Raw genomic sequence first — 13,028 nt, forward strand, 5'->3', positions numbered from 1 at the left:
CACCTTATAGTAGCCCCATCTAAGTTGTTTTTGCCTATTTTATTGGTAAGAAGATCATGCGACACCGTATCAAATGCCTTACTAAAGTCTAGGTGTCCCACGTCCACTGCTTCTCCCTTATTCACAAGACTTGTTATCCTATCAAAGAAAGAGATGCAGGCTGACATTTTAGTTTGAACAGAAGTAGTCACATCTGGCATAGAGAGGTAACCCTATGACTAGATGGTAGTGAACTTTGAAGTAGGAATAAGAGCCTCCGGAAAAGGGTGCTTTTTCCGGAGGATCGGGGCCAGTATAGACGCTCTTTTCCGGCTTTTTTAAAAGCCGGAAAAAAGCGGCGGACATTTTTATTTAAATGCCGCGGGGGATATTTAAATCCCCCGCGCATTTCCCTACTACGATAGGTGAAATTAACATGCCCCTTCCGGAAAAGGGGCCAGTGTAGACGTAGCCATGGTGTAAGCAGTGATTTATTTTTAAGATGGGAGACACTAAAGCATGCTTGTATAGTGGGGGTAAAAGCTAGAGAAGAGTGAGTGTAGTAGTGGGTCATGGGAGATCAGGAAATGAGATGGGATGGGATGGAATGGGAGTCACTGGGGTCAAGTGGAGGGATTAGAGGAGAAGAACCTTCTGCTTCTGTGACTGGAAAGGAGGAAAGGCAAGGCAAGTTGAGGGGAGAGAGACGGTCACATTGTATTTTGTCAAGAAATGAAAGCAGGAGAAAGGGAGCGTTTGAGCAGTGAGTCAAAGGTGGGATTTCAGGCATGGCATTCAGTTCAGTTGGAGAAGTGGAATTGTTTAGCTAGGAAGATGGGAGAAATGAAGGAGGAGAGAACACATTTGTGGGGAATGAAGCCAGCTCGTTGAAAGGATTTCCACTGCAGATATTCTGCAGCAGAAGAGCAAGAGGTGAGGGACCAGATGTGGGAGATGAGTGTTGGCAGGGTGGATTCTGTGATTAGAGACTCGAGTAAAAGAGCCAAAGGTGGAGAAAAGTGAAACACGGAGAGACTCAACAGCCATATCAATAGAAGAAAGGGACAAGAGGGCAGGAGGAGAGAGCTGAGAACAGACTGGAAGTCAACAGTGCTGATGGGTTGGTAGTCAAGGAAAAGCCAAATGGCAAGGCATCAGGGATGGGAAGGACGAGTGATGCTGAAAGAGACCAAGGGTGGTCAGAAAAAGGGAACTCAGTGGTCAGAAAGAGAATGGTGCTCGGTGAAGACCAAATCCAGTGAACATCTCTTTCGAGGAGTGGGAGATTGAACCAGGACGGCAGGTTGAATGAAGAGGCCAGGGTGTGGAAGCATGCAACATGAAGTCCCTTAGGATGGGAGATTATGAGGTGAGGACAAGAGAAAGCCATCAATCAAAATCAGAGAGGAAGGCTGATGGGGAGGAGTTGGGTGGACAGAAGGGGCTATGTCTACACTGCCTCTTTTTTGCAGAAGAGACAGTGCAAATGAAGCGCTCATTAGCAACTTCTCACGCTTCATTTGCATAATCTCCACCCGAGGCTTTCTGCACAAGAGGTTTTTGCACAAAAACTAGTAGTGTAGACGGATCCGTTTTGCGCAAAAAAACCTTTTGCGAAGATCCTTATGCCTCAAAAAAGGAGATATACAGATCTTGCGAAAAAGTGGGGTGATAGCACTAAGGAACTGGAGAGAAGAATAAGATGCTGTGCTGTTTGAAAGAGAGAGAGTGAGGAGGGGGAGCAGGGGGAGGTTGAAAGTAACAGGAATGGAAGAAGAGAAGCCCAACCATAGTCTGACCTAGGACACTAGGTATGAGAAAAGGAGAGAGCTCTGTGAGAGAAGGTGTCTGCAGAAGCAAGAGTCAAACAAAGGGATCCAGGTCTCTCTATGAGCTGGGAGCTGGGAGCTGGGAGGAGTGGGAGAGGAAGAGATAGTGGATGGCTGTGATCTTCTCAGAAGTGGAACAGGCATTCCAGGGACAGCAAGAGGAGGGGAGAAGGAAAGGGGAAAGGGCATGAGGTTAGGAATGATGGAACAAGAGGGGTCAAGGTGGTGGCAGGGACAGGTGCGGGAGGTAGAATGGGGATGGGGGAGGACAAGGGTTAGCACAAATGTCATCAGAGGAGATGAGGAGGAGGTGGGATCTGGACTGTGCTGGTGGAAGGAGGGAGAAATTGGAATGGAATCAGGGAGAGAAAAAGGCAGAGCTGGTAGGAACTGGGGAGGGGTGAGAGTAATAAGAATGGGGGGGAGGGAAGGGAAGAGCCAGTGAGGGGAAGGGACAAAGGAGGAGAATCCTTCCATTACCTCTCCAGACCGTTCCCAGCCCCTAAATATCAGCTCACTTCCTGATTATGTCTTCTCCAGCTGCACCAGCATTCCATTTGTTTTCAGTCTGTGTCTGTTTCTGGTTCTCAGGCGCTTGCACAAGGCTGCAGTTTCTGTGTCGCAAACAAGGCAAATCCAAGTAATAAACTCACACAGAAACAGATTGTGCAAGTGTCCCTGCTGGCGTTAGGCTCTGCGTGCTTACAGATCCAACATTTGGTTCTGATTAATGCTCCAGGAGTCAGTGCTAGCATTTAACCCACAGCCAGGTTTTTCATTTTTGTATGTTGTTATTTTGTTAAAAATTGTTCAATAATTTGTTCAACTTAATTAAGCCCCGAATCAGGTGTTGAACAGATTTCAGAAGAGGAGGAGGAGGAGCTGCATCCAGAAGATAATGGGGTAAAGTTGCAAATATAAACGACTTTCTACACCCTGGGAATTAGAATCCCAGGGTACTATGTGGGTGGATTCACTAGTAAGGCAAGTGGTACTGAAAAATGAAAACCTCTTTTTTGGGATTTTCCAAGAAATGTTGTGATAAAACATTCAAAAAATAACGAAAATCAAAGCATGAAAAGAAACATTTCTCCAAGAAATGTTAGAGATCAGAGTGCCTTTGTCCAGAAAAGGGTTAGCTAAAATATTCAGATTAGATTTGGGAAAAGTTTCTAACAATGAGTATAGTTCAGTACTGGAATACGCTACTGAGGGAGAATCCCCAATGGAGGATTTTAAGACTCGTTAAATAAACACCTGTCAGGGATAGTCTAGATTTACTTGATTGTGCCTCAGGGCAAGGGTTAGACTAGATGACCTTTCAAGGTCTCTTCCAGTCCTACAATTCTGTGATTCTTTGGGAATTTTTTTTGGTTCCCCTCACTTTATTAATAAGGATGTACAAAAGATGTGCAGAGAAACACGTTTGCTTTGGAGCCAGAAAAGCATTACAAATAGTTAATACTTTAAAAATATCCTCTAAATTTTAAAAGACTTGCAAAGGAATTTATGAGAAATTGTGATGACCTATTAGTATAATACAAAGGTGGGCAATAATTTTTGCCAGGGGGGGCACTTTATGATTTTTGGTATATTGTCACAGGCAGCTCTACCCCCCAGGAGGGGCGGAGCCTGGGGCAGAAGGGACGGGGCTGGGAATTAGCCTCCCTCCCAGAGTTGTCTGGGGCCAGAGGCTTTGAATTAAAAATACAGCAAAGGCTTCATAGCTCTGCCACTATCACATTGCCTGGCAGCTGCCCAAGGTTATTGTGGCTATTTAAAGGGCTCACAGCTCCGGCCCCTGCCAGGGTAGCACCGTGACTAGGAGCTGTGAGCCATTTAAATAGGAAATTCAGTGGCATGGGCAGCAGGTTATTAGTAGACAATGGCCAGATGTGGTCCACAGGCTGGATAAAAGTGTTAGGCACCCCAGGCCGCATTTTGCCCAGCTCCGGAATAATATGTTTAATATTCAGAATGGTCTCCTTTTAAAGAAAATTCTAACATGTATTGAGAAATACTGCACCTGCAAATGACTCAGTTCATAATCTTACGCAAGACAATACACAGAATAAGACTTCACAGATTTTGAATTATTGGACTTGGATGTTAAATTTTTATAATAGTTTCAAATTGCTTTGGGGTAAGGGATTTTATTTAGTGCTACATTTTCAAACAACCATGCCATTAAAAAAGTCTCTGTAGCATCTTAGAGGAATTTAAGGGTTTATTACAAGTTGAACCTTTCTACTTCCGCACCCTCCGGACCTGACCGGTGCTGAACCAGAGAATTTGCCGGATCCCGAGAGGTCAATATTGTCTAGCAGTATTACCAACACTGCCACTGCTTGCTGCACTTCAGAAGATATTGAGGGGTAAATTGGAGCTATTTAACAACACAGAACACTGAGAGCCAGGACTGGTGGCCATAAAGAAGCTTTATGGGACTGTGTGAAACTTGGCCACCCCCATGATAAGTGGACATTTGGCTAACTAAAATCAGGCTGGACCACGGATGTTTCCAGACCAGAGAGAACCGAACTAGAGAGGTTCAACCTGTACCACATCCCTAATTATTGCAGCACTATCAGATTCTTCAATATTAAGGGCATTTCCTTACACTGGATGTGGTCAGGTAGAATCATTTATTCCATATGTGGCACGCACTAAAACAACACGTCAGGTGTAAAATGCTGTGTGGGCCTTGCACAGTCCTTAATGAGAATTTTGATTGGAGTCAGTTTGTTGTTACAATGTTGTTTTTTGCTGAATTCTAGGTGGTGCAGCCAGAGCGTAGCCAGGACAGACAGGAAGACGCAGATGGTGTTTCAGCAGAGGAGCCAGGAATGGAACAGAATCCCGCAGAGCACAATGCACCTGAATCCCCAGAGGCTCCCTTTGTAGAGGTGGATGTTTATGAATTCTCATTAGAAAGCATGGAACCTACTAAACAATCAATCCAGTGCTTTGACATAACGAATCATTAACCTCATGGAAGCAATCCCAGTGTAGCGAAAAATTGAGAAATTATTGCCATCTTAGCTTGGATATGAAAGAGGCCACGGGAAGCATAATTTGGCTACATTCTGGTTTCCAGGAGAGTCTTGTAGCTCTTACTCATCTCTGACACAGCACTTTTCATCTGTAGATCTTGGAGCATGTTCAAAGGAAAGATAAACACCCTTATCCCCAATTTATCAACCGGGAAACTGGGTCAAATGCTCTGATCCTATCTGCCCGGTGGATGTTGGACAGAATTTGTGCCTTTTGGGTGAAAGTTGAGTTTCCCACTGAATCTAGATTTTAACTTTTCATTTTCAAAATTCTCACTGTGAGTAACGATACATCTCTGTGTGGAGCTTCGTTGTTTAGTATGGGCCTCATCCTGTGAGGGGCTGAGATGTTTCTAACCTTATTAAAGTGAATGGGTGCTGATGGCCTCAAGCATCTCAGTGCTTAGCAATTTGCAGGGCTTGGCTCTAAGAGAAATATGATGGGATTATGGGAATCTGAGTGCTCATTACTGGAATACAGTAACTAAAGAACTTACGTAGAAGGCTTATAGGAAGCCTGAATTCATGTGGATTCCATGTATTGAATACTTGAATACAACAGGCTCATTGCATACGTCTAGCTTGTAATGTTAGAAAAATACATAATGAATTGATTGCAACAAAATACATTTAAAGATGTATTTATTTGGGGGAGCTAGAATATACAGATTATTCACATTTGTATTTTCAGCTAAATAATATTTCACACAAGTCATTTCACCTGGGCTGTCTCGGTCCACATAAAAATCCTCCTACTTGTTTTCTCTTTTTTTCAAAACCACTGTAAGGGCCTGATTTCCAGAAATACTGAGCATCTTTGATGCCAGTGAAACTCAATGCAAGCTGCAGGTACTAAGCACTTAAAAAAATCAGGCCCAGCTGTTGAAGTGGGTTATCTGCTTGTAAGAGTAATTAAGTGGCATCTATCCAAGGCTCTAAGTACCCTAACACATCATTCATACTACAACAAAATCCCAGCAATGCTAAAATAATAGTTCAAACCAGAACTCGACTAGCCAGCCACCTACAAACCAATCCTTTCCACTCCTTCATTGTTCTGGGAAGGGTATACTCTCCAAAACAACCTATCAAACAGGTGTCTTTCTCAGTGGGCCCAGATGGTCCCCATAATTGGGCTGTTTTGGACCAAGCAGGGTGGGAGAGTCCTGAATATTCAAAGAAAATGTCCTGCCAGATGCCACCTCTTTTATAACCAGGGGATCCAGCTTTGGCTCCCTGCTGATCACAGCTGCTGTGAAAGTCTGGTCCACAGAGAGAGGCGATCCCTCAGACTTATTGGTCCCAAACTATTAGGGCTTTATAAGTCACAACCCACACCTTCATTTCCACCCAGAGATCAACAGGCAGCCAGTGCAGATCCTGGAGCGCCAGTGCCACATGCTTCCAGTGAGATATCCCACTTGGTAAGCAAGCCACTGTGTTCTGCACCAGACTCAGCTGAAGGTGGATTTAAGGTGTATCTTCACATATAGCATACCGTAACTGTCTGTTTTTGAGATAACAGAGACATAGGCAACCATCTGAGACATAAGGGTCATTTCTAATTCCATGAGTAGACCTCTACAATATTAGAACCTAGTGACTGGCAGCATTAATTAAAGGAGCAGTTTGAAAAGAGATGGACAAACTGAGTGATTTGATCAGGTATAATGTGGCTGTGAAAATTACCTTCTTTGGGAAAATCTAAAGAGAGATTTTTTGCTTTTGAGCCATAAATATGGGAAATTAAAAGTTTCTCATGGATATTCTGACAGGGCCTTAGCTACTGTAGTCCTAGCAGGCGCTGCTGTTTCACTAGATGTGGTCAGATTAGATTCATTTCCCGTGTACTGACACTTCAGAGAAGTTGTAAAGCAGTGTAGTTATAGCCCTTAATAAAGAGCATGGACCATTATTGTTTGGTTTTGTTCTATTTTCTGGTTCTGATCTGTGCTAGGGAATGCAGGCAGAGAACAGTGATGACAAGGAAGAGGGCGAGGCTGTACCTACAGAGGACCCAGGAGAGAGACTCATCCCAACAGAGCAGGAGGTCATGGAAGCCATGAAGGAGGACGTCACAGAGGTCACGGAGCAGGAGGTCTCGGGGACCACAGAGCAGGAGATCTCGGGGGCCACAGAGCAGGAGGTCTTGGAAACTACAGAGCAAGAGGTCTTGGGGGCCGTGAAGCAGGAGGTCTTGGAAACTACAGAGCAGGAGGTCTTGGGGGCCATGAAGCAGGAGGTCTTGGAAACTACAGAGCAGGAGGTCTTGGGGGCCATGGAGCAGGAGGTCTTGGAAACTACAGAGCAGGAGGTCTTGGGGGCCATGGAGCAGGAGGTTTTGCAAGCCATGGAGCAGGAGGTCTTGGGTTTCACAGATCAAGAGGTCATAGAGACCATGGAGCAGGAGGTCTCAGGAGTCATGGAACAAGAGGTCTCTGAGGTCACAGAATCCTTCTTTGGAGAGGTGACTGGTTATGAATTTAAACTAGTGGGGTATCTTATTCACAAGATACATAATATAGTGTTAGAACATAAGAACAGCAAGACTGGGTCAGACCAATGGTCCATCCAGCCCAGTATCCTGTCTGCCTACAGTGGCCAATGCCCCAGAGGGAGGGGACCTAACAGGTAATCCTCACATGATCCCTCCCCTGTCACCCACCTGTAGAGAAACAGAGGTTAGGGACACCATTCCTACCCCTCCTGGCTAATAGCCATTGATGGACCTAAGCTCCATGAATCTATCTAACTCTTTTCTGAACCCTGTTAAACTCCTAGCCTTCACCACATCCTCTGGCAAGGAGTTCCACAGGTTGACTGAGCGGAGTGAAGAAAAACTTTCTTCTGTCTGTTTTAAACCTATTGCCTATTAATTTCATTTGGTGACTCCTAGTTCTTATATTGTGGGAATATGTAAATAACTTTTTCTTAATAACTTTTTCCACACCAGTCATGATTTTATAGACCTCTATAGTATCTCCCCTTAGTCTCCTCTTTTCTAAGATGAAAAGTCCAAGTCTTTTAAACCTTTCTTCATATGGGACCCGTTCCAAACCCCTAATCATTTTTGTTGCCCTTTTCTGAACTTTTTCCAATGCCACTGCAGGCAGTCCCTGGGTTACATGGATCCGACTTACATCGGATCCCTACTTACAAACGGGGTGAGGCAACCCCGCACTAGCTGCTTCCCCCCAGCAGACCAGGGAGATGTGACGCTAGCGCCCCTCCCCCCCCAGCAGACCAGGGAGACGCGGAGTGGCTTTTCTCAGCAGACACCTCAGCTTGAGAATAAAGGACTGAGGGAAGTGAGGTGTGGGAGAATAAAACTGAGCTCCGGAGAAATGTTTGGCTAGAGTTTCCCCTACAATATGTACCAGTTCCGACTTACATACAAATTCAACTTAAGAACAAACCTACAGTCCCTATCTTGTATGTAACCCGGGGACTGCCTGTATATCTTTTTTGAGATGAGGTGACCACATCTATACTCAATATTCAAGATGTGGGCGTACCATGATTTTATATAGAGGCAATAAGATGTTTTCTGTCTTATTCTCTATCCCTTTTTTAAATGATTCCCAACATTCTCTTTTCTTGGTTGGCTGCCACTGCACACTGAGTGGATGTTTTCAGAGAACTATCCACAATGACTCCAAGATCTCTCTCTTGAGTAGTTGTAGCTAAATTAGTCCCGGTTATATTGTAGAATCATAGAATACTAGGATTGGAAGGGACCTTGAAAGGTCATCGAGTCCAGTCCCCTGCCCTCATGGCAGGACCACATACTGTCTAGACCATCCCTGATAGACATTTATCTAACCTACTCTTAAATATCTCCAGAAATGGGGATTCCACAACCTCCCTGGGCAATTTATTCCAGTGTTTGACCACCCTGACAGTTAGGAACTTTTTCCTAATGTCCAACCTAAACCTCCCTTGCTGCAGTTTAAGCCCATTGCTTCTTGTTCTATCCTCAAAAGCCAAGATGAACCAGTTTTCTCCCTCCTCCTCATGACACCCTTTTAGATACCTGAAAACTGCTATCATGTCCCCTCTCAGTCTTCTCCTTTCCAAACTAAACAAACCCAATTCCTCACCCTTCCCTCATAGCTCATGTTCTCTAGACCTTTAATCATTCTTGTTGCTCTTCTCTGGACTCTCTCCAATTTCTCCACATCTTGTACATATTGTTGGGATTATTTATATTATTTATAGTTGGGATTATTTTTCCAGTGTGTATTACTTTACATTTATCAACATTCAATTTCCTTTGCCATTTTGTTGCCCAATCACTTAGCTTGGGGAGATCTTTTTGAAGCTCTTCACAGTCTGCTTTGGTCTTAACTACCTTGAGCAGTTTGGGATCATCTGCAAATGTTGCCACCTCCCTGTTTACCCCTTTCTCCAGATCATTTATAAATAAGTTAAATAGGTGTTTGTGACCTTCCATTCCCAAATTATTGAAGCAATTCTAGGGTTATTCAATGCAAGAGGAAGGCTAATTGGAAAGGAGACAATTGGTAACCAGCCATGATGGATAAAGAACTCTTGACAAAATTCAAGGGGTTAGTTTATTCTTGCATGCCTTTCTAGAGCGCCCATCCCCATGAGTGATGCAGTCTCACTGGTATATCTTAGGGGATAACTTCAGAGCCCTTTAATTGCTTTTTGGGTTCCTCATGAAGCAGCAAGACTTTTTATAGCTCGCTTATTTTTCTACATTGCTCCTATCCTGTATTGAGAAAGATAAGCAGAATTTTAGTAGTAAACATTCAAATGAAGACCTTTTCATAGCCCTGATTTTATATGATGGCATGTATGTTCCAGGAAAAATCTGAAGAGGTTTCCTCAGACCAAGTGGAAGTGGATAATCGTCCCCCCAAGCTGCCTGACATGGAGCAGCCAAAGATAGACAGCCCAAGCAGATCCCGCACGTCTTCAGTAGCTAGCACCCCGAGGTCTGCATTATCAGTGCACATGGAGATTTGTGCTGAATCAGGTACCAGTAAGTCAGTTCTTAACAGTACTGTCCATACAACCAGCTTTCAAATACAGTACTGTATATCATTTTTTCTTCTCTCCTAATAAATGTGAATCTACCAGTAGTTGGACATACATTATCAAATCTAAATGCTTATCTACACAGGATTAATTAATCTGAATTAACTAAAGGAGTGAATTTAAAGTGTATTAATTAAATCATATCAAGCCCCCATATGGACAACCTTATTCCAAATGAAAGTAGCCTTTATTTGGTTTATTTTCATTCACATTTTAAATTGACGCCGTTAGTTAATTCAGATTAATTTTTCTGAGTGGTCCCATATAGACAAATTGTAATCCTTATGTTTAACCTACATGATGCTACTACGAAGCCTGTACTTAAATCTTTTCCATAATAACTTTCCACCTCATTGTTAGAATTACTGTATATTTTATTAAGATTTATTTTCTTTGTGCTAGTAACATAGTGAGGCAATCTAAAATTGCAAAGAAAGCCAGCTCTGTTAGGTATTCCCCCCACCCCCATCATGACATCTGCTAATCTTAAAATACCTTTAAATGCACAGCACTGAATTCTCTCTCTGCCTGCTCTTTTTCCTCTGAGCACAGGTGATGCTGCGGTAGCCATCTCCACTCCCTATTCAGACTCTGCATTTCAGCAGTTTAGTCAGCACCTCAGCAGGCTTGGTGATGAGGAAGAGAATGAAAGTTTACAGTATGCAGATGAGCAAGCTGAAATAGAGGGCAGTGAGGAAACGGAGGAGGAAACACAGCTGATTGTCTTGGACCCAGAACATGTAAGAAAAGGCCCAAATGCAAGACCTGTCACTGGTATTGAAGGTTGCATGAAAAACTGGGAGGCAAACGGGGTGATGGTTTAGCTGCAGTCTAGGTTAAATATGTTATACATCATTTTTACAAAAGTGCTGACTCCTTTTGTAGTAAATTAGAGTTGCAGATCAGAGCAATGAGCAATCAGAAAATCAGGTGAACTTCCGTTCTCATGGAAATGAAGGACCACAGGACCTCAGAAATGAAGGTGGGCAAATGCTGCGCAAGCTTCCTTTGTTCTAGTGCATTTCACTTCTGACCTCCAGAGTTTCTGGGCCTCCCCTACACAGAAATGACTAGTGTTGCCAACGAGGTGGTAGTTTCACGATGTGAACTGATGTCCACTAGCTTCGAGACTGAATCTTCAGAACCCATTTTACTTGCAGCCTGCTCAGGGCGGGAATCTCCGTCTCCAGTGTGAAAATGTTGTGTTGGACCTGACACGTGTTCCCAATGGTGACTTATTCATGAGGGTGTTTTAAGGGTGTTACCATCTTCCTTCCCTCTCTAGCCGCTGATGAGAAGATTCCAAGCTGCCCTAAAAAATTATCTTAGTAAGCAGATGGAAAAAGTGACCATGGAGCTTCAGGAGCTGGTATAGTAATCTTCCCTGGAGTTCCCACTGCATTCCAGCCCTGTCCAAGTTAATATGAACTGACCCATTTCTTCTTGTGCCTGCAGACGGTGGCCACAAAGCAGGGTAAGGTGCAGAGGGAACAGCTGGGAGTGGTCCTTTACGGAGTCCAGCAACAGCTGGCCCGGCTGCAGATGGAACTGGAGAAGAACCACGACCGACACTCTCAGATAGCCGTGGTGCGTCGGCAGCTAGAGGAGGAGCTGCAGGACATCAGACATGTGTACAAGAAAACATGCCAGAGTACGGAGGATGAACGCAAGAAAGGTGACTAAGGCTCTTGCTTCATCTTTCCTCACGTAAGGACAATTGAGCATGAGCTTAACACTTGTTTGTAGAACATCAGCCCCAGCATTCAGGAATGGCTCCCTGACTGGAAAGATCAACCTGAGCATACTGGGTGCACCTTGCCAGTTAGGCTTCGCGATTGTATTGGCTGGTTTGGAAGCTCTTCAGGGTGTGGAGCTATTTTATTCTACATCTGTAAAGCGCCATGTGCACTCCGAGCACTATAGATGTTCCTATTACTTGTCTTGGTTTTGACATCATTTCTACCAGCATAACCCCCATCTTTATAAGGCAGATGCTTTTCTGTCCCTTTAAGAGGTTCTTTGAACAAAGGCCATTCCTGGTGTAACCCACACACCTGCTGGGGGTGGCACTGTCCCACCTAGAGGCACTGAGCCACTTACAGAGAGAATAATGAATCTGCTCTCCAGCCTCAGCTGAGAGCCAGCTGGCGTTTAGCTTGTGCATTAGAGGCTCCAGGTTCGATTCCACCGGCCGGCGTCACACTGACAAGCAGGTTTTCGTAGATACTAAGGCCGCATTGAATCATCTAAATAAGCGGTTTTCAGATGACGGGTCATGACCCAGTACTAGGTTGTGGAATATCAGGCCCTGGGTCTCATTGCTGCAGGGTGACCAGTGGGGATGCTAAGGCAGCTCCCTGCCTGTCCGGGCATTGCAGACTGCGCTGCGCCCTAGAAGCAGCCACCAGCAGGCCCGGCTCCTAGATGTGGGGAGAAAAGAACACACAGGGCTCCACCTACTGCCCCTGCCCCGAGCACTAGCTCCGCATCCCCACTGGCTGCTTCTGGGGGCAGCAGGGTCTGCGGTGCCAGGAGAGGCAAGAAGCTGCCTTAGCCCCCACCCCCTCCCTCCGCTGCACCGCTAACCGGAAGCCACTCAAGGTAAGTCCCTCCTGCCCCAAGCCTGACCCTCCCCCAAAGCCCAACGCTCTCATCCTCAGCCCCGCCCCGGAGCCCGCACTTCAGTCAGACTGGGTAGGGTCGCAGCATCAACAATTTTCTTTTTCTGGGTCACGAGAAATACAGTGTGAAAACCACTGGTCTAATTTGGCCTCCTGTTCGCACAGCTCCGAGCGCTTTCCCAAAGACTCCCGAGAGCAGCTCTTAGAAAGACGTTCCATCTTGATTTTCAAATGGCCAGTGAGGGAGACTTCACCAAGACCCTTGGGAAGTTGTTCCTCAGCACGCCTCATTCCCCCCCATTTGGTTTATTCCTGCCTGAGGCTGCTGCCAGGAACTGCTGAGGCTTTGGTGAAGATGGCAGATCCTTGGTTGACGAGACAGCTTGATTCATGAGACTAGGACCTTCTGCATGGCAACCCCTTACATTCAAGGACATGAACTTCACTGGGCTATTTCAATATTGTGGAGATACAGGGTGTAC

General features: G+C 45.0%; 2 protein-coding genes across 7 annotated transcripts in view; one reads left to right on the plus strand and one right to left on the minus strand.

Moving 5' to 3' along the window:
• Window positions 1-2,306, minus strand: part of TBC1D16 (TBC1 domain family member 16) — a 54,080-nt gene extending 51,774 nt beyond the window's left edge. Inside the window, exon 1 of the mRNA XM_075904123.2 lies at window positions 2,289-2,306. The gene's annotated coding sequence lies outside the window, so the exon portion shown is untranslated. The remainder of the gene's footprint in view (window positions 1-2,288) is intronic.
• Window positions 1-13,028, plus strand: part of CCDC40 (coiled-coil domain 40 molecular ruler complex subunit) — a 28,717-nt gene that overhangs the window by 1,859 nt on the left and 13,830 nt on the right. For 3 of the 6 annotated variants that reach the window (XM_075904105.2, XM_075904103.2, XM_075904107.2), the window contains exons 2-8: window positions 2,645-2,711; window positions 4,586-4,714; window positions 6,819-7,328; window positions 9,692-9,869; window positions 10,478-10,665; window positions 11,211-11,294; window positions 11,381-11,600. In XM_075904105.2, coding sequence (XP_075760220.2) covers window positions 2,645-2,711; window positions 4,586-4,714; window positions 6,819-7,328; window positions 9,692-9,869; window positions 10,478-10,665; window positions 11,211-11,294; window positions 11,381-11,600 — 1,376 coding nt within the window. Of the gene's footprint in view, window positions 1-2,644; window positions 2,712-4,012; window positions 4,184-4,585; window positions 4,715-6,818; window positions 7,329-9,691; window positions 9,870-10,477; window positions 10,666-11,210; window positions 11,295-11,380; window positions 11,601-13,028 lie in introns of those variants that run through there. The other 3 variants (XM_075904104.2, XM_075904106.2, XM_075904108.2) reach the window with 3 other exon arrangements.

This window comes from Pelodiscus sinensis, chromosome 20 (assembly GCF_052426305.1).
Source record: "Pelodiscus sinensis isolate ZL-2025 chromosome 20, ASM5242630v1, whole genome shotgun sequence".
Taxonomy (NCBI): Eukaryota; Metazoa; Chordata; order Testudines; family Trionychidae; genus Pelodiscus; species Pelodiscus sinensis.